The 15,612-nt window shown below is 47.0% G+C and overlaps 2 protein-coding genes across 6 annotated transcripts in view; both read left to right on the forward strand.

The window, feature by feature from the left end:
* prph2lb (peripherin 2-like b) overlaps positions 1-6,438 on the forward strand; it is a 6,534-nt gene extending 96 nt beyond the window's left edge. Inside the window, exons 1-4 of one of the 5 annotated variants that reach the window (XM_019266669.2) lie at positions 1-615; positions 714-1,301; positions 3,300-3,546; positions 4,035-6,438. The exon at positions 1-615 is cut by the window's left edge and continues 96 nt beyond it. In XM_019266669.2, coding sequence (XP_019122214.1) covers positions 721-1,301; positions 3,300-3,546; positions 4,035-4,298 — 1,092 coding nt within the window. In that variant the 5' untranslated portion in view covers positions 1-615; positions 714-720 and the 3' untranslated portion in view covers positions 4,299-6,438. Of the gene's footprint in view, positions 1,302-3,299; positions 3,547-4,034 lie in introns of all 5 variants that reach the window. The other 4 variants (XM_019266667.2, XM_027276165.1, XM_019266668.2 and 1 more) reach the window with 4 other exon arrangements.
* A 3,249-nt stretch (positions 6,439-9,687) lies between these two features.
* ckbb (creatine kinase, brain b) lies at positions 9,688-15,439 on the forward strand. The gene is made up of 8 exons (XM_027276209.1): positions 9,688-9,794; positions 11,044-11,257; positions 12,631-12,785; positions 13,028-13,160; positions 14,001-14,172; positions 14,260-14,383; positions 14,494-14,683; positions 14,992-15,439. Exons 2-8 carry the CDS (start codon positions 11,065-11,067, stop codon positions 15,168-15,170), a joined length of 1,146 nt encoding a protein of 381 aa, XP_027132010.1. The 5' UTR covers positions 9,688-9,794; positions 11,044-11,064; the 3' UTR covers positions 15,171-15,439.
* Positions 15,440-15,612: the final 173 nt, after the last annotated feature.

Below are 15,612 nucleotides of genomic sequence, written 5' to 3' on the forward strand. Positions count from 1 at the left end.
CTAAGCAGATTAGCATCGAGCTAACAGGAGTCTCAAAACTCTTATTTTGCTTCACTGCTATGAAAGTGTGGCAGAACCAGGCAGAACTGGTGGATGATGGGAAGTCGAAGAGATGCAGTGCAACCAGACATCCACGAGGTGAGAGCTGGTCTGTATGCATCAGGTGACATCACAGTGAGCGTGTAGAGGTCAGTATGAAGAGCGCTGATTGTTCAGAACCCTGACACAGATCAAAGATCTTCTCAGGACTGCACTCTGAGTGTGCTCAGAAACACATTTGTGTCTTTACATGTGGCTGTGTTCTGGTTCTGACATGTGATCAGGGTTCTCAGTGGTCTACATCAGGTCCAGGTCTGATAAACTCTGCAGCGCTCACGTCCTGGTTCTGCAGTCAACAGGTCTTAAAATACTTCACTAAGCTCCTTATGACGCTCTGCAGGGAACAGCCGCCGGCCTGCCTCGTCTGTCCTCCAGCCTCACTCTGAGGACAGGCCCAGCCTGGAAACTGGACCCTGGACCCTGGAGCCTAGATGTGAGGACAGCAGGCAGTGATCCAAATATGGAACAGGTCAGAAACGAGTGAAGCTGATTGGGGCAGAGGACGCACCTGTCAAGGTAAAGGTTGATGTGGTTCTCAGGTGTGAGTACCTGAAGGTCGACCCACTTCAGGCCATGTTTGCAGCCGCCTGGACGTGACACATGTGTGACCACAGGGCCGACATGGCCGTCGGGAAGGTGACCTTCACCAAGGCGGAACGAGAGAAGCTAGCCGAGGTCCTCTGGCTGCTCAACTGGATCTCGGTGCTGACGGGAGCGACCCTGTTTGGCCTCGGCTTATTCCTCAAGGTGGAAATTCAGAAATGGCAGGAAGTGATGTCAGACCAGGCCATCCTGTACGTGCCACATACACTCATGACCACGGGCCTGGCAGCCTGCTGCATCAACTTCCTGGGTGGGAAGATCTGCCTGGACTGCACCGACACCAACAAGTTCCTGCGCTGGAAGCTGGTGATGATGCCGTACATTGTCTGCACCTTCTGCTTCACCTCCTGTGTCCTGGCAGGGGCGCTTATGTGCTACAGCATCCGCAGCCAGCTGGAGGAGTCACTGTTCCTGGGCCTGAGGAGCACCATGCGCTACTACAAGGACACAGACATGCCAGGACGCTGCTACCTGAAGAAGACTCTGGACCTGCTGCAGATCCAGTTCCAGTGCTGTGGGAACACTGGGTACCAGGACTGGTTACATGTACAGTGGATCAGCAACCGCTACCTGGACATGACCAGCAGCACCGTGGTGGAGTAAGTAGATCTGGATCTGCTGAGGTTCACTTGGTGATCTCAGACCTACTGGACTGCAGCAAAACCTTTCAGTCTAGTAGAACCCACCAGGGACCACTGGACCCCGGTGGACCCCGATGGACCCCGGTGGATCCCGGTTTCCTGATGATGCAACACTGTAAAAAAATATCTGTTAACATATAGTGGGCTAATATACATATATATACACATATATTAAAAAGCTATTAGAGCTAATGCTCTATTAGCACTGTTAGCTCTGTTATCTCTGATAGCTCCGTTAGCTCCATTAGCTTCGTTAGCTCTGTTAGCTCTTTTAGCTCCGTTAGCTCCTTTAGCTCTGTTAGCTCCGTTAGCTCTTTTAGCTCCGTTAGCTCTTTTAGCTCTGTTAGCTCTATTAGCTCTTTTAGCTCTGTTAGCTCTTTTAGCTCCGTTAGCTCTGTTAACTCCATTAGCTCTGTTAGCTCCATTAGCTCTGTTAGCTCTGTTAGCTCCATTAGCTCCGTTAGCTCTGTTAGCTCCGTTAGCTCTGTTAGCACTATTAGCTCTTTTAGCTCCATTAGCTCTGTTAACTCCATTAGCTCCGTTAGCTCTGTTAGCTCCGTTAGCTCTGTTAGCTCTATTAGCTCTGTTAGCTCTGTTAACTCCATTAGCTCTGTTAGCTCTGTTAGCTCTTTTAGCTCTGTTAGCTCCATTAGCTCTGTTAGCTCTGTTAGCTCTATTAGCTCCGTTAGCTCTGTTAGCTCCGTTAGCTCTGTTAGCTCCGTTAGCTCTATTAGCTCCATTAGCTCCGTTAGGTCCGTTAGCTCTGTTAGCTCCGTTAGCTATGTTAGCTCTATTAGCTCCATTAGCCCTGTTAGCTCTATTGGCTCTGTTAGCTTCATTAGCTCTGTTAGCTCTATTGGCTCTTTTAGCTCCATTAGCTCCGTTTGCTCTGTTAACTCTGTTAGCTCCATTAGCTCTGTTAGCTCCGTTAGCTCTGTTAGCTCCGTTAGCTCCGTTAGCTCCATTAGCTCTGTTAGCTCTATTGGCTCTGTTAGCTCCATTAGCTCTGTTAGCTCTGTTAGCTCTATTGGCTCTTTTAGCTCCATTAGCTCCGTTTGCTCTGTTAACTCTGTTAGCTCTGTTAGCTCTGTTAACTCCTTCAGCTCTTTTAGCTCCATTAGCTCTGTTAACTCCATTAGCTCTGTTAGCTCCGTTAGCTCCGTTAGCTCTGTTAGCTCCGTTAGCTCCATTAGCTCCATTAGCTCCGTTAGCTCTGTTAGCTCCGTTAGCTCCGTTAGCTATGTTAGCTCTATTAGCTCCGTTAGCTCTGTTAGCTCTATTAGCTCTGTTAGCTCTGTTAACTCCATTAGCCCTGTTAGCTCTATTGGCTCTGTTAGCTCTATTGGCTCTGTTAGCTTCATTAGCTCTGTTAGCTCTATTGGCTCTTTTAGCTCCATTAGCTCCGTTTGCTCTGTTAACTCTGTCAGCTCTGTTAGCTCCGTTAGCTTTGTTAGCTCCATTAGCTTTGTTAGCTCCATTAGCTCCGTTAGCTCTGTTAGCTCCGTTAGCTCTTTTAGCTCCATTAGCTCTGTTAGCTCCGTTAGCTCCATTAGCTCTTTTAGCTCCATTAGCTCTGTTAACTCCATTAGCTCTGTTAGCTCTGTTAGCTCCGTTAGCTCCATTAGCTCTGTTAGCTCCATTAGCTCTGTTAGCTCTATTAGCTCCATTAGCTCTTTTAGCTCCATTAGCTCCATTAGCTCTATTAGCTCCATTAGCTCTTTTAACTCCATTAGCTCCGTTAGCTCTGTTAGCTCCGTTAGCTCCGTTAGCTCCGTTAGCTCCATTAGCTCCGTTAGCTCTGTTAGCTCCGTTAGCTCTGTTAGCTCCATTAGCTCTGTTAGCTCCATTAGCTCCGTTAGCTCCGTTAGCTCTGTTAGCTCCATTAGCTCTGTTAGCTCTCTAATAGGTATTTGATAACCATAGATAATAGATATCTCCTGCTGCTCCTCCTTTCAGCCGTCTGAGGAGTAACGTTGAGGGGAAGTACCTGATGGACGGCGTTCCCTTTAGCTGCTGCAGCACCTTGTCTCCTCGGCCCTGCATCCAGCAGCAGGTGAGCGACAGCTCGGCTCACTTTAAGTACGACGAGCAGAGCCAGCAGCAGAACCTGTGGAGGAGAGGCTGCCGGCAGGCTCTGATGGACCACTACACTGACATCATGCAGTCCATCGGACTCACCGTGCTGCTCATCTGGCTGTTTGAGGTACTGTGACATCATCACGCACCTGCGAGCACCTGTCAGTAGTATCAGTAGTATATGATACTGTATCATATACTACTGTCTACAGACAGAATGTGTGTACAGTAGTATATATATGTACAGTGTAGATTACATAAAGCTGTTTACATCACAACTTTCTCACTGTAGTTCTTTTTGATGTCACCTGATCTGTAGTTCCATCTCACGTCGCCTGATCTGTAGTTCTTTCTCACACCTGATCTGTAGTTCTTTCTCACACCTGATCTGTAGTTCTTTCTCACGTCGCCTGATCTGTAGTTCTTTCTCACACCTGATCTGTAGTCCTTTCTCTCACCTGATCTGTAGTTCTTTCTCACATCACCTGATCTGTAGTTCTTTCTCACATTGCCTGATCTGTAGTTCTTTCTCACATCACCTGATCTGTAGGTCTTTCTCACGTCGCCTGATGTGGTAAAACATTGTCTGTGTAACATCTTCTTCTTTTGCCCCAGCTGCTGGTTCTGACGGGGGTCCGTTACCTGCAGACAGCCATGGAAAATGTTCTCCGTCTGGGTGATCCAGACTCAGAATCAGACGGCTGGATTCTCGAGAACAGCCTGGCAGAAACAGCCCGGTCCAACTTCAACATCATCAAGAACCTGGGGAAGTGTTACCAGGTGGAGGACGACCCAAACATCAACGTCCCAACAGTCACCGCCGAGCAGGAGGTGCCGTCCCAGCAGGTCCAGATCCCCTGTGACCAGCTCGCATCCTGAGGACAGCTAAACTAGTCAAAACTAGTTAACAACCATCAGCCTGCAACATCTCAAGATGTTCTCTAAGAGGCTCAGTTCTGATCCGGACCAGAGGAGCCAGAGAAAACCTCAGTGTTTGGATGGACTCCAACCTGCTGAGCACCAAGACGTTCACCAACAAACTGTGACTGGGACACTTTGTACATGAAACACACCTGTGTCATTAAACACACCTGTGTCATTAAACACACCTGTACCTGTTGGTGTTTCACTGTCACACCAGACAAAATAAAATATAAAAACTCTTTCAAAACAAAAGCATGTTACATTAGTTCATTAGCAGTGAACAGTGCAGCCGATCAGAGGTCACAGACCATCTGTAGTCCTTTTTGATGTCACCTGATCTGTAGTCCTTTTTGATGTCACCTGATCTGTAGTCCTTTTTGATGTCACCTGCTTTGTAGTCCCTTTTGATGTCACCTGATCTGTAGTCCCTTTTGGTGTCACCTGCTTTGTAGTCCTTTTTGATGTCACCTGATCTGCAGTCCCTTTTGATGTCACCTGATCTGTAGTCCCTTTTGATGTCACCTGATCTGTAGTCCCTTTTGATGTCACCTGCTTTGTAGTCCTTTTTGATGTCACCTGATCTGTAGTCCTTTTTGATGTCACCTGATCTGTAGTCCCTTTTGGTGTCACCTGCTTTGTAGTCCTTTTTGATGTCACCTGATCTGTAGTCCCTTTTGATGTCACCTGATCTGTAGTCCTTTTTGATGTCACCTGATCTGTAGTTCTTTTTTATCTTTTTGATGATCCAGGACTCAGACCTAAACTGAGTCTTTGGGTACAGCCAAATGATCAAAACAATGACCTCCTGTCCTAAACACTTGTCCTAAACACTTGTCCTAAACACTTGTCCTAAACACTTGTCCTAAACACTTGTCCTAAACACTTCAAAGCCAAAGTCAAAGTCAAAGCCAACTTTATTGTCAATGCTGCTATGTGTACAGGACATACAGAGCATCGAAATTATGTTTCTCTCTTGTCCCAAACAGCATGGACACGAGTATAGTAAAAGATGTAAAAAAAAATATAAAAAATATAAAATATAATTATACAAATCTAAAAATGGTCCTAAACACTTGTCCTTGACCTCGATGTTGAATGGCATGAGGTGTGAAGGAGAGGTCATAGGTGAGCTACAAAGTGGTGTGATGGACTAGAAACAGCTCCATGTTGATATTGGTCTCTGCGTGTTTGCTCACCCTCCTGTTCACTCACACACACACACACTCACACACACACACACACAGACACACACATTAATCAATGATCAGCTGACTTCATGATAATCTGCAGGACGCTGGACATCCGTCACAGTTACAGACACTCTGACGTCACACTGAACGTCACATTCATGTTTTACATTCATCTCAATGGTCGGGACAACTTATTAACGTCTGACAACATTTACATAACGTTTGTCAAACTGCTGTGTGTGAACGCAGTTCCACAGTCAACAACAGAACACACTTCATGACGTCATCACATATGTTTATGATGTCATCACGTATGTTCATATCCACATGCTCTGCTCATAAACTCAGCTTTGTCTGCTTCACAATGACTCAGCACTTTTTGTTGCTGCTGCACTGCATTGTGGGATGGCATTATCTCCTCTCCTTTGGTAAAGGATGGTCCAGTGTGTCCTCTGAAGGAGATAAAGAAGGAAGCACTGAAGCTCCTTTCTATGTTCAGAGGATTCAAACAGCTCTGATCATGTGACCAACCTTCATCAACAAATACACACTGAACCGGGTCCAGACTGTCGCACTGGATCCCCGGTTGACCTTTCCTTCTTCTTCTTTGGTGTCTGTTGATGTCAGTACCTCTGTGATCAGACTGCTGTGGTTCCTGTTAGGGTCCAGCAGAGGGAGCCACAGACACACTCATCACAAAGTCAGTGTCCCCCTGCTGTTCGTCTGCAGCACTGCAGCTCCTCCAGCAGCCAATCACAGAGGGAGGCGGTTGTCAAGGAGACGGCCTGACCCTCAGAAGCCCCTTCCTCTATTACTTTGCTCTCCTGTTCACCTCCTTCATCTTCCATCAACAGACCACAGTACGAAGCTCCATCAACAGTATGAAGCTTCATCAACAGTATGAAGCTTCATCAACAGACCACAGTATGAAGCTCCATCAACAGACCACAGTACGAAGCTCCATCAACAGTATGAAGCTTCATCAACAGTATGAAGCTTCATCAACAGACCACTGACAGTCAGTGTTACTTCCTTCCTGCAGGTTTCAGCCACCTCAGGAACAAAGCAGTCATGGCTGCTGGCTCCTGGTTGCTTGGTAACTTGGTGCTTGGTGAGTCGTGGGAAAGCAGCAGTGCTGCCAGCAGGCTGAGAGCCCAAACGAACAAGGAGACAGTGAACGCATCATTGCAACATTCAAACACGAAAACTTTATTGAACCTTCAGACAGACAGTTACAGACAGACAGTTACAGACAAAGAGACAGTTACAGACAGTTACAGACAGACAGTTACAGACAGACAGTTACAGACAAAGAGACAGTTACAGACAGTTACAGACAGACAGAAAGACAGTTACAGACAGTTACAGACAGACAGAAAGACAGTTACACACAGTTACAGACAGACAGACAGACAGTTACAGACAGACTGACAGTTACAGACAGACAGACTGACAGACAGTTACAGACAGACAGACAGACAGACAGTTAGAGACAGATAGACAGTTACAGACAGACAGACAGACAGACAGACAGACAGACAGACAGACAGACAGTTACAGACAGACTGACAGACAGTTACAGACAGACAGACAGACAGACAGACAGTTACAGACAGTTACAGACAGACAGACAGTTACAGACAAACAGACAGTTACAGACAGACAGTTACAGACAGACTGACAGACAGACAGACATTTACAGACAGACAGTTACAGAAAGACATACATACAGACAGACAGATACAGACAGACAGTTACAGACAGTTACAGACAAAGAGACAGTTACAGACAGTTACAGACAAACAGTTACAGAAAGACAGTTACACACAGTTACAGACAGACAGAAAGACAGTTACAGACAGTTACAGACAGACAGACAGAAAGACAGTTACAGACAGACAGACAGTTACAGACAGACACAGACAGACAGACAGTTACAGACAGACTGACATACATACAGACAGACAGATACAGACAGACAGTTACAGACAGTTACAGACAGACAGTTACAAGACAGACAGTCACAGACAGTTACAGACAGACAGACAGTTACAGACAGACTGACAGACAGACAGTTACAGACAGACTGACAGACAGACAGACAGACAGACAGACAGACAGACAGACAGACAGTTACAGACAGACTGACAGACAGACAGTTACAGACAGACAGTTACAGACAGTTACAGGCAGACTGACAGACAGACAGACATTTACAGACAGTTACAGAAAGACATACATACAGACAGACAGATACAGACAGACAGTTGGAGACAGTTACAGACAGACAGAAAGACAGTTACAGACAGTTACAGACAAAGAGACAGTTACAGACAGACAGTTACAGACAAAGAGACAGTTATAGGCAGTTACAGACAGACAGCTACAGACAGACAGACAGACAGACAGACAGACAGACAGACAGACAGTTACAGAAAAACTTACATACAGACAGACAGATACAGACAGACAGTTACAGACAAAGAGACAGTTACAGACAGACAGGAAGACAGTTACAGACAGTTACAGACAGAAAGATAGTGACAGACAGACAGAAAGACAGTTACAGACAGACAGACAGTTACAGACAGACACAGACAGACAGACAGTTACAGACAGACTGACATACATACAGACAGATACAGGCAGACAGTTACAGACAAAAAGACAGTTACAGACAGACAGTTACAAACAGTTACAGACAAAGAGACATTTACAGACAGACAGTTACAGACAAAGAGACAGTTACAGACAGACAGTTACAAACAGTTACAGACAAAGAGACAGTAACAGACAGACAGTTATATGCAGTTTCAGACAAAGAGACAGTTACAGACAGACAGTTACAAACAGTTACAGACAAAGAGACAGTTACAGACAGTTACAGACAGACAGTTACAGACAAAGAGACAGTTATAGGCAGTTACAGACAGACAGACAGACAGTTACAGACAGACAGACAGACAGAAAGACAGTTACAGACAGTTACAGACAGTTACAGACAAAGAGACAATTACAGACAGACAGAAAGACAGTTACAGACAGTTACAGAGAGTTACAGACAGACAGACAGAAAGACAGTTACAGACAGAAAGACAGTTACAGACAGTTACAGAGAGTTACAGACAGACAGACAGAAAGACAGTTACAGACAGTTACAGACAGACTGACAGACAGTTACAGACAGACAGAAAGACAGTTACAGATAGTTACAGACAGTTACAGACAAAGAGACAATTACAGACAGACAGACAGTTACAGACAGTTACAGACAGACAGAAAGAAAGTTACAGACAGACTGACAGACAGACTGACAGACTGACAGACAGTTACAGACAGACAGACAGACAGTTACAGACAGACAGACAGACAGACAGACAGTTACAGACAGACAGACAGTTACAGACAGACAGACAGACAGACAGACAGACAGTTACAGACAGACTGATGAGACGTTCACTGACCTGTTTCTGCACGTGAACTGTGGCGCTCTGTTGACATCTTCAGCCAATCAGTGGACAGGAGGCTGAGCAGCACTTTGATTGGCCGCAGGGAGGAGTAGGGTGAGCTGTCGTCACTGCTGCTTTCAGCTGACAACCTTGTAAGTGTGGACATACTGGGTTTCCACACTGGGACATACTGGGTTTTCACACTGGGACATACTGGGTTTCCACACTGGGACATACTGGGTTTTTATACTGGGACATACTGGGTTTTCACACTGGGACATACTGGGTTTCCACACTGGGACATACTGGGCTTTCACACTGGGACATACTGGGTTTTTATACTGGGACATACTGGGTTTTCACACTGGCACATACTGGGTTTCCATAGTGAGAGTGAGGAGATGTCAGGAGATACCAGGTTTCCTGATTTGTTTTGCCTCCTCTCGTCCTTGTCGTCGTGGAGGAAAGTCATCCTCATGATGTCATCACAGCACAGAGGTAGTCTCGCCTCTTGCTGTTGGAGCAGTCAGTGATATCAGATGTCTGTCTTGTGTTGTTGCTGCAGAAATCTGTAATTTACAGAAATCATGAAGGCATCACGGTGTTTGGCTCAGAGGCACTGCGGCAGAGAGCGAGAGAGAGAGAGTCAGACCACGTGACCGTCAGCGGGCTCTCTGTCCAATGGAATGAATGGACTGTAAATAGGAGCCAATGAGGAGCCGGGGGCGGGTATAAAAGGCTGAAAGCCGCTTTAATCCGCAGCAGCAGAACCGGACCCGCTTCAGACCACAGCAGCAGAACCGAGCCGACAGGTAGGAGCACTTTCCATCTGACCAATCACAGCGTCATCAGTACACCAGGTCATCTGTTCATTATGCGGGAGAGCAGCGCGCTCTGCGGGGTCACACAAATCAGAGGGCCAGAGAGGGAGACAGGCATTTAAAGAACAAAGGAGCAGGCGGACAGACAGGCTGCGGAGAGACAGACAGGCTGCGGAGAGACAGACAGGCCGCGGAAGGACAGACAGGCTGTTTGCTGTCTGTGAGCTGCAGAGCTGCAGAGAGCTGTCTGTCTCTGTGCAGCCTGTCTGTCTGTCTGCATCCAGACGACCTTGCGGTCCGTCCTGTGCAGGTGTTGCGCAGTCTCCGTCTGCAGCTCGGATCGTGATGATGAGACAAAAACACCGACTGACGCTTTAAACGTGCAGCTTTCCACCTTAAATAAATCCACCTTAAATTAATCCACTCAGGCGTAATCTGCACGAGGACAAAGAGGAGACGACGTTTTATTTCCGGTTGTTTGATTATTGATTATCGATCTTTTCGATCTTCATCATCACATCTTTCACACTGCGCATGCTCCGTCTGATTAGACTACGCGATTAACGGGATAATACCGGATTGTGTTCCGTTATTCAGTCACTGCAGTGTCATTACCCGCTGAGCCAATGAATAAACAGCTCGTGCGGGACCGGTTCATGTGCCGGTTCCGCCCATCAGAACCTTCTCTGGGTTCTGAATCTTTTGGAGGTGTTGAAGGTGACCGGGGCGTCGCGCGGTGCAGCAGCCGCCTCCTGAAGGGTTAACGTCGGCCTGCTGCTGCTGCTGCGTCACTCCGGCGGCCTCCCGCACGTCCCGAGCAGGTTTAGACTCACTGATCCCCTCAAGGCAAGCCTGATCCGAGCCGAGCCGAACCGAGCCGAGTCTATGACACCTGCACAGATTTTGATGAGTCACATAATTCTGAGCCGAGGTCAGCTGTAACTAAATACTTTATGTACATGGTGTACTCCTGATTAAGGACTTTGTTTCACTTCAAGTTTAAAGAGGACTTTGTTAAAACAAAGTCTAAAACAGAACAATCATTAATAAATAAGTAATAATCAATAATATGTAATTAATCACAACATTTGTGTATTAAATAAATAAACCATTCTCACATCTGGTTTCATTCTTTGAACAAAGTCCTGGGTCCAAACGGTCTGTTGGTAGAACTGCATCTCAGACGGACAGTTGAACCCGTCCAGCTGATGACGATCTGCTTTTATCTCAACGTTCCCAGGTCAGCCGCCCGGACGTCATCATGCCTTTCGGAAACACCCACAACAAGCTGAAGATGAACTACTCATCAGAGCAAGAGTACCCCGACCTCAGCCAGCACAACAACCACATGGCCAAGGTGCTCACCCCTGAAATGTACGCCAACCTGCGCGACAAAGAGACGCCCAGCGGGTTCACCCTGGACGACGTCATCCAGACTGGAGTCGACAACCCAGGTAACAACCCTCAGACCAGGTGACAAGCCCCACCCTGGGTAACAACCCTCAGACCAGGTGACAAGCCCCACCCTGGGTAACAACCCCCAAACTAGTTAACAACCCCCAAACTAGTTAACAACCCCTAACCCGGGTAACAACGATCAAACTAGTTAACAACCCCCAACCTAGTTAACAACCCCCCACCCTGGGTAACAACGATCAAACTAGTTAACAACCCCCAAACTAGTTAACAACCCCCACCCTGGGTAACAACCATCAAACTAGTTAACAACCCCCACCCTGGGTAACAACCATCAAACTAGTTAACAACCCCCCCACCCTGGGTAACAACCATCAAACTAGTTAACAACAAGCCCCCCCCTGGGTAAAGCCATCGAACTAGTTAACAACCCCCCCACTCCTGGGTAACAACCATCAGACTAGTTAACAACCCCCCACTCCTGGGTAACAACCCCCCACCCTGGGTAACAACCATCAAACTAGTTAACAACCCCCACTCCTGGGTAACAATCATCAAATTAGTTAACAACCCCCAACCCGGGTAACAACCCCCCACCCTGGGTAACAGCCATTAAACTAGTTAACAACCCCCAACCCGGGTAACAACCATCAAACTAGTTAACAACCCCCCACCCTGGGTAACAGCCATCAAACTAGTTAACAACCCCCAACCCGGGTAACAACCATCAAACTAGTTAACAACTCCCACTCCTGGGTAACAACCATCAAACTAGTTAACAACCCCCCACCTTGGGTAACAACCATCAAATTAGTTAACAACCCCCAACCCGGGTAACAACCCCCCACCCTGGGTAACAACCATCAAACTAGTTAACAACCCCCAACCCGGATAACAACCATAAACTAGTTAACAACCCCCCACTCCTGGGTAACAACCATCAAATTAGTTAACAACCCCCAACCAGGTAACAGCCATCAAGGTAAATCTTTTCAGACTAGACATTTCCTCTGTATCTCCCTTTTGTCAGACCAGGTACATTTTCCTCTTCCATGATATTTGTCACCTTCACCGAGAGACGTTCTGTTCTTCATGTGCTAATAAACTCTTTAATTGGATTGACCCGTTAGATCAGGGTAATTTGTGCTTGTTAATTCCCCTGCAGGGACGTGACATTTACTTCTTGTCTGATCACTTGATCCTTCATCAAATCCAACATGCTGCACAGAAATCAAGTCACTAAGTGGAGAAATCTCAAGCATCCCGAATATGAGAAAAGTGAAATGTTTTTTTAATGTTTGTCACAAAACCTTAAAACCAACTTATTTAATCACATCATCAGCCCAAGATGGCCAACAGTCAAAAAGTCACAGATCAGCAGGAAATGAGCGGACATTTTGTGGTTCTGCAGGTCACCCCTTCATCATGACGGTGGGCTGCGTCGCCGGAGATGAGGAGACTTACGAGGTGTTCAAAGACCTGCTGGACCCGGTGATCGAAGACCGTCATGGAGGATACAAACCATCAGACAAACACAAGACGGACCTGAACTCTGAAAACCTGCAGGTAAACAACAACAGACTGACCTGAACCATGAAGAGCTGCAGGTGAACAACAACAGACTGACCTGAACCATGAAGAGCTGCAGGTAAACAACAACAGACTGACCTGAACCATGAAGAGCTGCAGGTAAACGACAACAGACTGACCTGAACCATGAAGAGCTGCAGCTTGATTATTGGACAGACTGGCAGTTCTGGTTCTGGTACCACTTCCGTGGGTACATCTTTTTCTTTGCTGTGTTTCAGGGTGGAGATGATCTGGATCCAAACTATGTTCTGAGCTCTCGGGTCCGGACAGGACGGAGCATTCGTGGCTTCTGTCTTCCACCACACTGCAGCCGCGGAGAACGCCGAGCCATTGAGAACCTCTCTATTGAAAGTATGACATCACTTCCTGCGTGCCCTCAGCTCATCGTGCTAAACATTTCTGAATCATTTTCACTGACAGACTATCAGAACAGGACTAACGAGGACCCGTGAGTTCTGTCAACGCACCTCAGACAATATTCTCATGAATAATAAATTAAAGACGAGTTATGCTTTCTCTTGTTTGATAACGAGCTGAGGTCATTAATTATTCAGTAAACTTTATTTTCCTCAAACGAATACAAAGTAACATCTAAAGAACATTCGATCTGAAAGAGAAACACGAAGTTGGCAAGTCACTGTCAGCGGTTGCAAACAGGTGAATGACATTATGTCAGAATAAACGATGTTCAAACGAGGATTTAAAGTCTGAACTCTGACGGTGCGTTCAGGGACACTCTGGTTTCATGTCAGCCTGACTGCAGCTCTTTATTTAGATCTTTCCCATCATGCCTCAGTGAGCGTGTCCCTGATTATATAAGTGTGAGCTCTGCGGCGTCCTGCTCAGACTCTTAATGAGAACTTGAAACCTCTTCTTTCATATTCAAATGAGACTGAAGGGAACTGGACTAACTGAACCTATAAACACCAGGCACAGACGGAGGGAGGGAGGTGTAACATGGACACGGTCTTATTAGAACATTAATCATTCATTCATCATCGTTCTGTTTAGTTTAGTCCTCTTCAAAGTTTGCCATGTTGAACCCAATGTTTGTGGGCGAGGGTAAAGCAAGGGTGAGGCAGGCTGAGTTGGGGGGTCCAGTCTGCGTTGTTCTCTGTTGTTGTGGGATCTGGACCCTGATCCGGATTCTGAGATCCAGACAGTCCTGACTTTGGGTTCTGCTGTCTGCAGGTCTGGACTTGCTAGACGGGGACCTGAAGGGGAAGTACTACGCCTTGAAGAACATGACGGAGGAAGAACAGCAGCAGCTGATCGATGACCACTTCCTGTTTGACAAGCCTGTCTCCCCCCTTCTGCTGGCTTCTGGCATGGCCCGTGATTGGCCCGACGGCCGCGGGATCTGGTGAGTATGACGACCTTTGACTTGGCCGCTCACCTGGTTTGTCGACTTCCTGTCCTCTTGTGATTAAGCCCTCACTCTCGCCTGCAGGCACAACGACAACAAGACCTTCCTGGTGTGGGTGAACGAGGAGGACCACCTGCGTGTCATCAGCATGCAGAAAGGAGGCAACATGAGGGAGGTGTTCACCCGCTTCTGCACCGGACTCACCAAGGTGAACACCTGCACGATCACTTCCTGTTTCTACCACAGGTGCTCTTTAGATAACGTGACATCACATCTCACCTGTGTGTGTCTCTCTCTCTCTCTCTCTCTCTCTGGCAGATTGAGGGCTTGTTCAAGGAGCGAGGTCACGAGTTCATGTGGAACGAACACCTGGGCTATGTCCTCACCTGTCCGTCCAACCTAGGGACCGGACTGAGGGCCGGAGTCCACGTCAAACTGCCGAACGTCAGCAAGCACGACAAGTTCGGGGAGATCCTGAAGAGGCTGAGGCTGCAGAAGAGAGGCACAGGTAGACAGACGGGCAGAGAGAGAGAGGGAGACAGACAGACAGACGTGTTGGGCAAGTTACTCTAAAGAAGTAACTAGTTACAGTTACTAGTTACTTCTCCCCAGAAAGTAACTAGAGTAGTTACTGGGTTACAAACAGGCAGGTAGGTAGACAGAGAGGTGGAATCTGCAAAACAGGAAGTCACTATCAAAATAAAATCCTTTTAATTCTATTTTAAATTTAAATGAAAGTTTAAAGTGATTCACACTTGAGGTGATGACAATCCCAACCCTGTCCCTGTGACATCACTTCCTGTATGTGTCTGTCAGGTGGCGTGGACACGGCGGCAGTGGGCGGAGTCTTTGACATCTCTAACGCGGACCGCCTGGGCTTCTCTGAGGTGGAGCTGGTCCAGATGGTCGTGGACGGAGTCAACCTGCTGGTGGACATGGAGAAACGTCTGGAGGCCGGAGAGTCCATCGACGACCTGATGCCCGAGCAGAAGTGAACTGTGACTCTGTGCCGGCCCCTCCCCCTCACAGCTGACTCCTCCCTATCACAGCTGACTCCTCCCCCTCACCTCACCCCCCATCACCCTGTCCTCCCCCTTTCCTCACTGTAACCAATCAGAGTCCGTCCTGATGCTACAGGGCGTTTAGAGCCTCAGTTAGACTTCAGCCTCCAACAGGTGAAGGATTTTCTACTTCCTGTCTCACCTGTTGGATCTCTAACACCTGAAACATGAAATAAAGTCTGTGTGGACCCGAAATAAACATCTGCTGCTCACCTGTCCTCATTCAACATACACATAATAAATGAATGAATCAGTGTCTTTGTTAAGATCACAATAATAATACAAACATAATTAGATTATAAATCTCACTGCAACATTCTTTTGTCTTAAACTGATTTTTACTATTTCTAATTTAATTTGTATCATTTAAATATTT

Source organism: Larimichthys crocea, unplaced genomic scaffold (assembly GCF_000972845.2).
Source record: "Larimichthys crocea isolate SSNF unplaced genomic scaffold, L_crocea_2.0 scaffold322, whole genome shotgun sequence".
In the NCBI taxonomy this organism is placed as follows: domain Eukaryota; kingdom Metazoa; phylum Chordata; class Actinopteri; family Sciaenidae; genus Larimichthys; species Larimichthys crocea.

What these genes read in the sequence shown, in the direction of transcription:
- ckbb (XM_027276209.1), top strand. Translation starts at nt 11,065, where the DNA reads ATGCCTTTCGGAAACACCCACAACAAGCTGAAGATGAACTACTCATCA. An exon ending in CCCGACGGCCGCGGGATCTG is followed by an intron (nt 14,173 to 14,259) that starts GTGAGTATGACG and finishes TCTCGCCTGCAG; the next exon opens with GCACAACGACAACAAGACCT. An exon ending in GCTGCAGAAGAGAGGCACAG is followed by an intron (nt 14,684 to 14,991) that starts GTAGACAGACGG and finishes TGTGTCTGTCAG; the next exon opens with GTGGCGTGGACACGGCGGCA.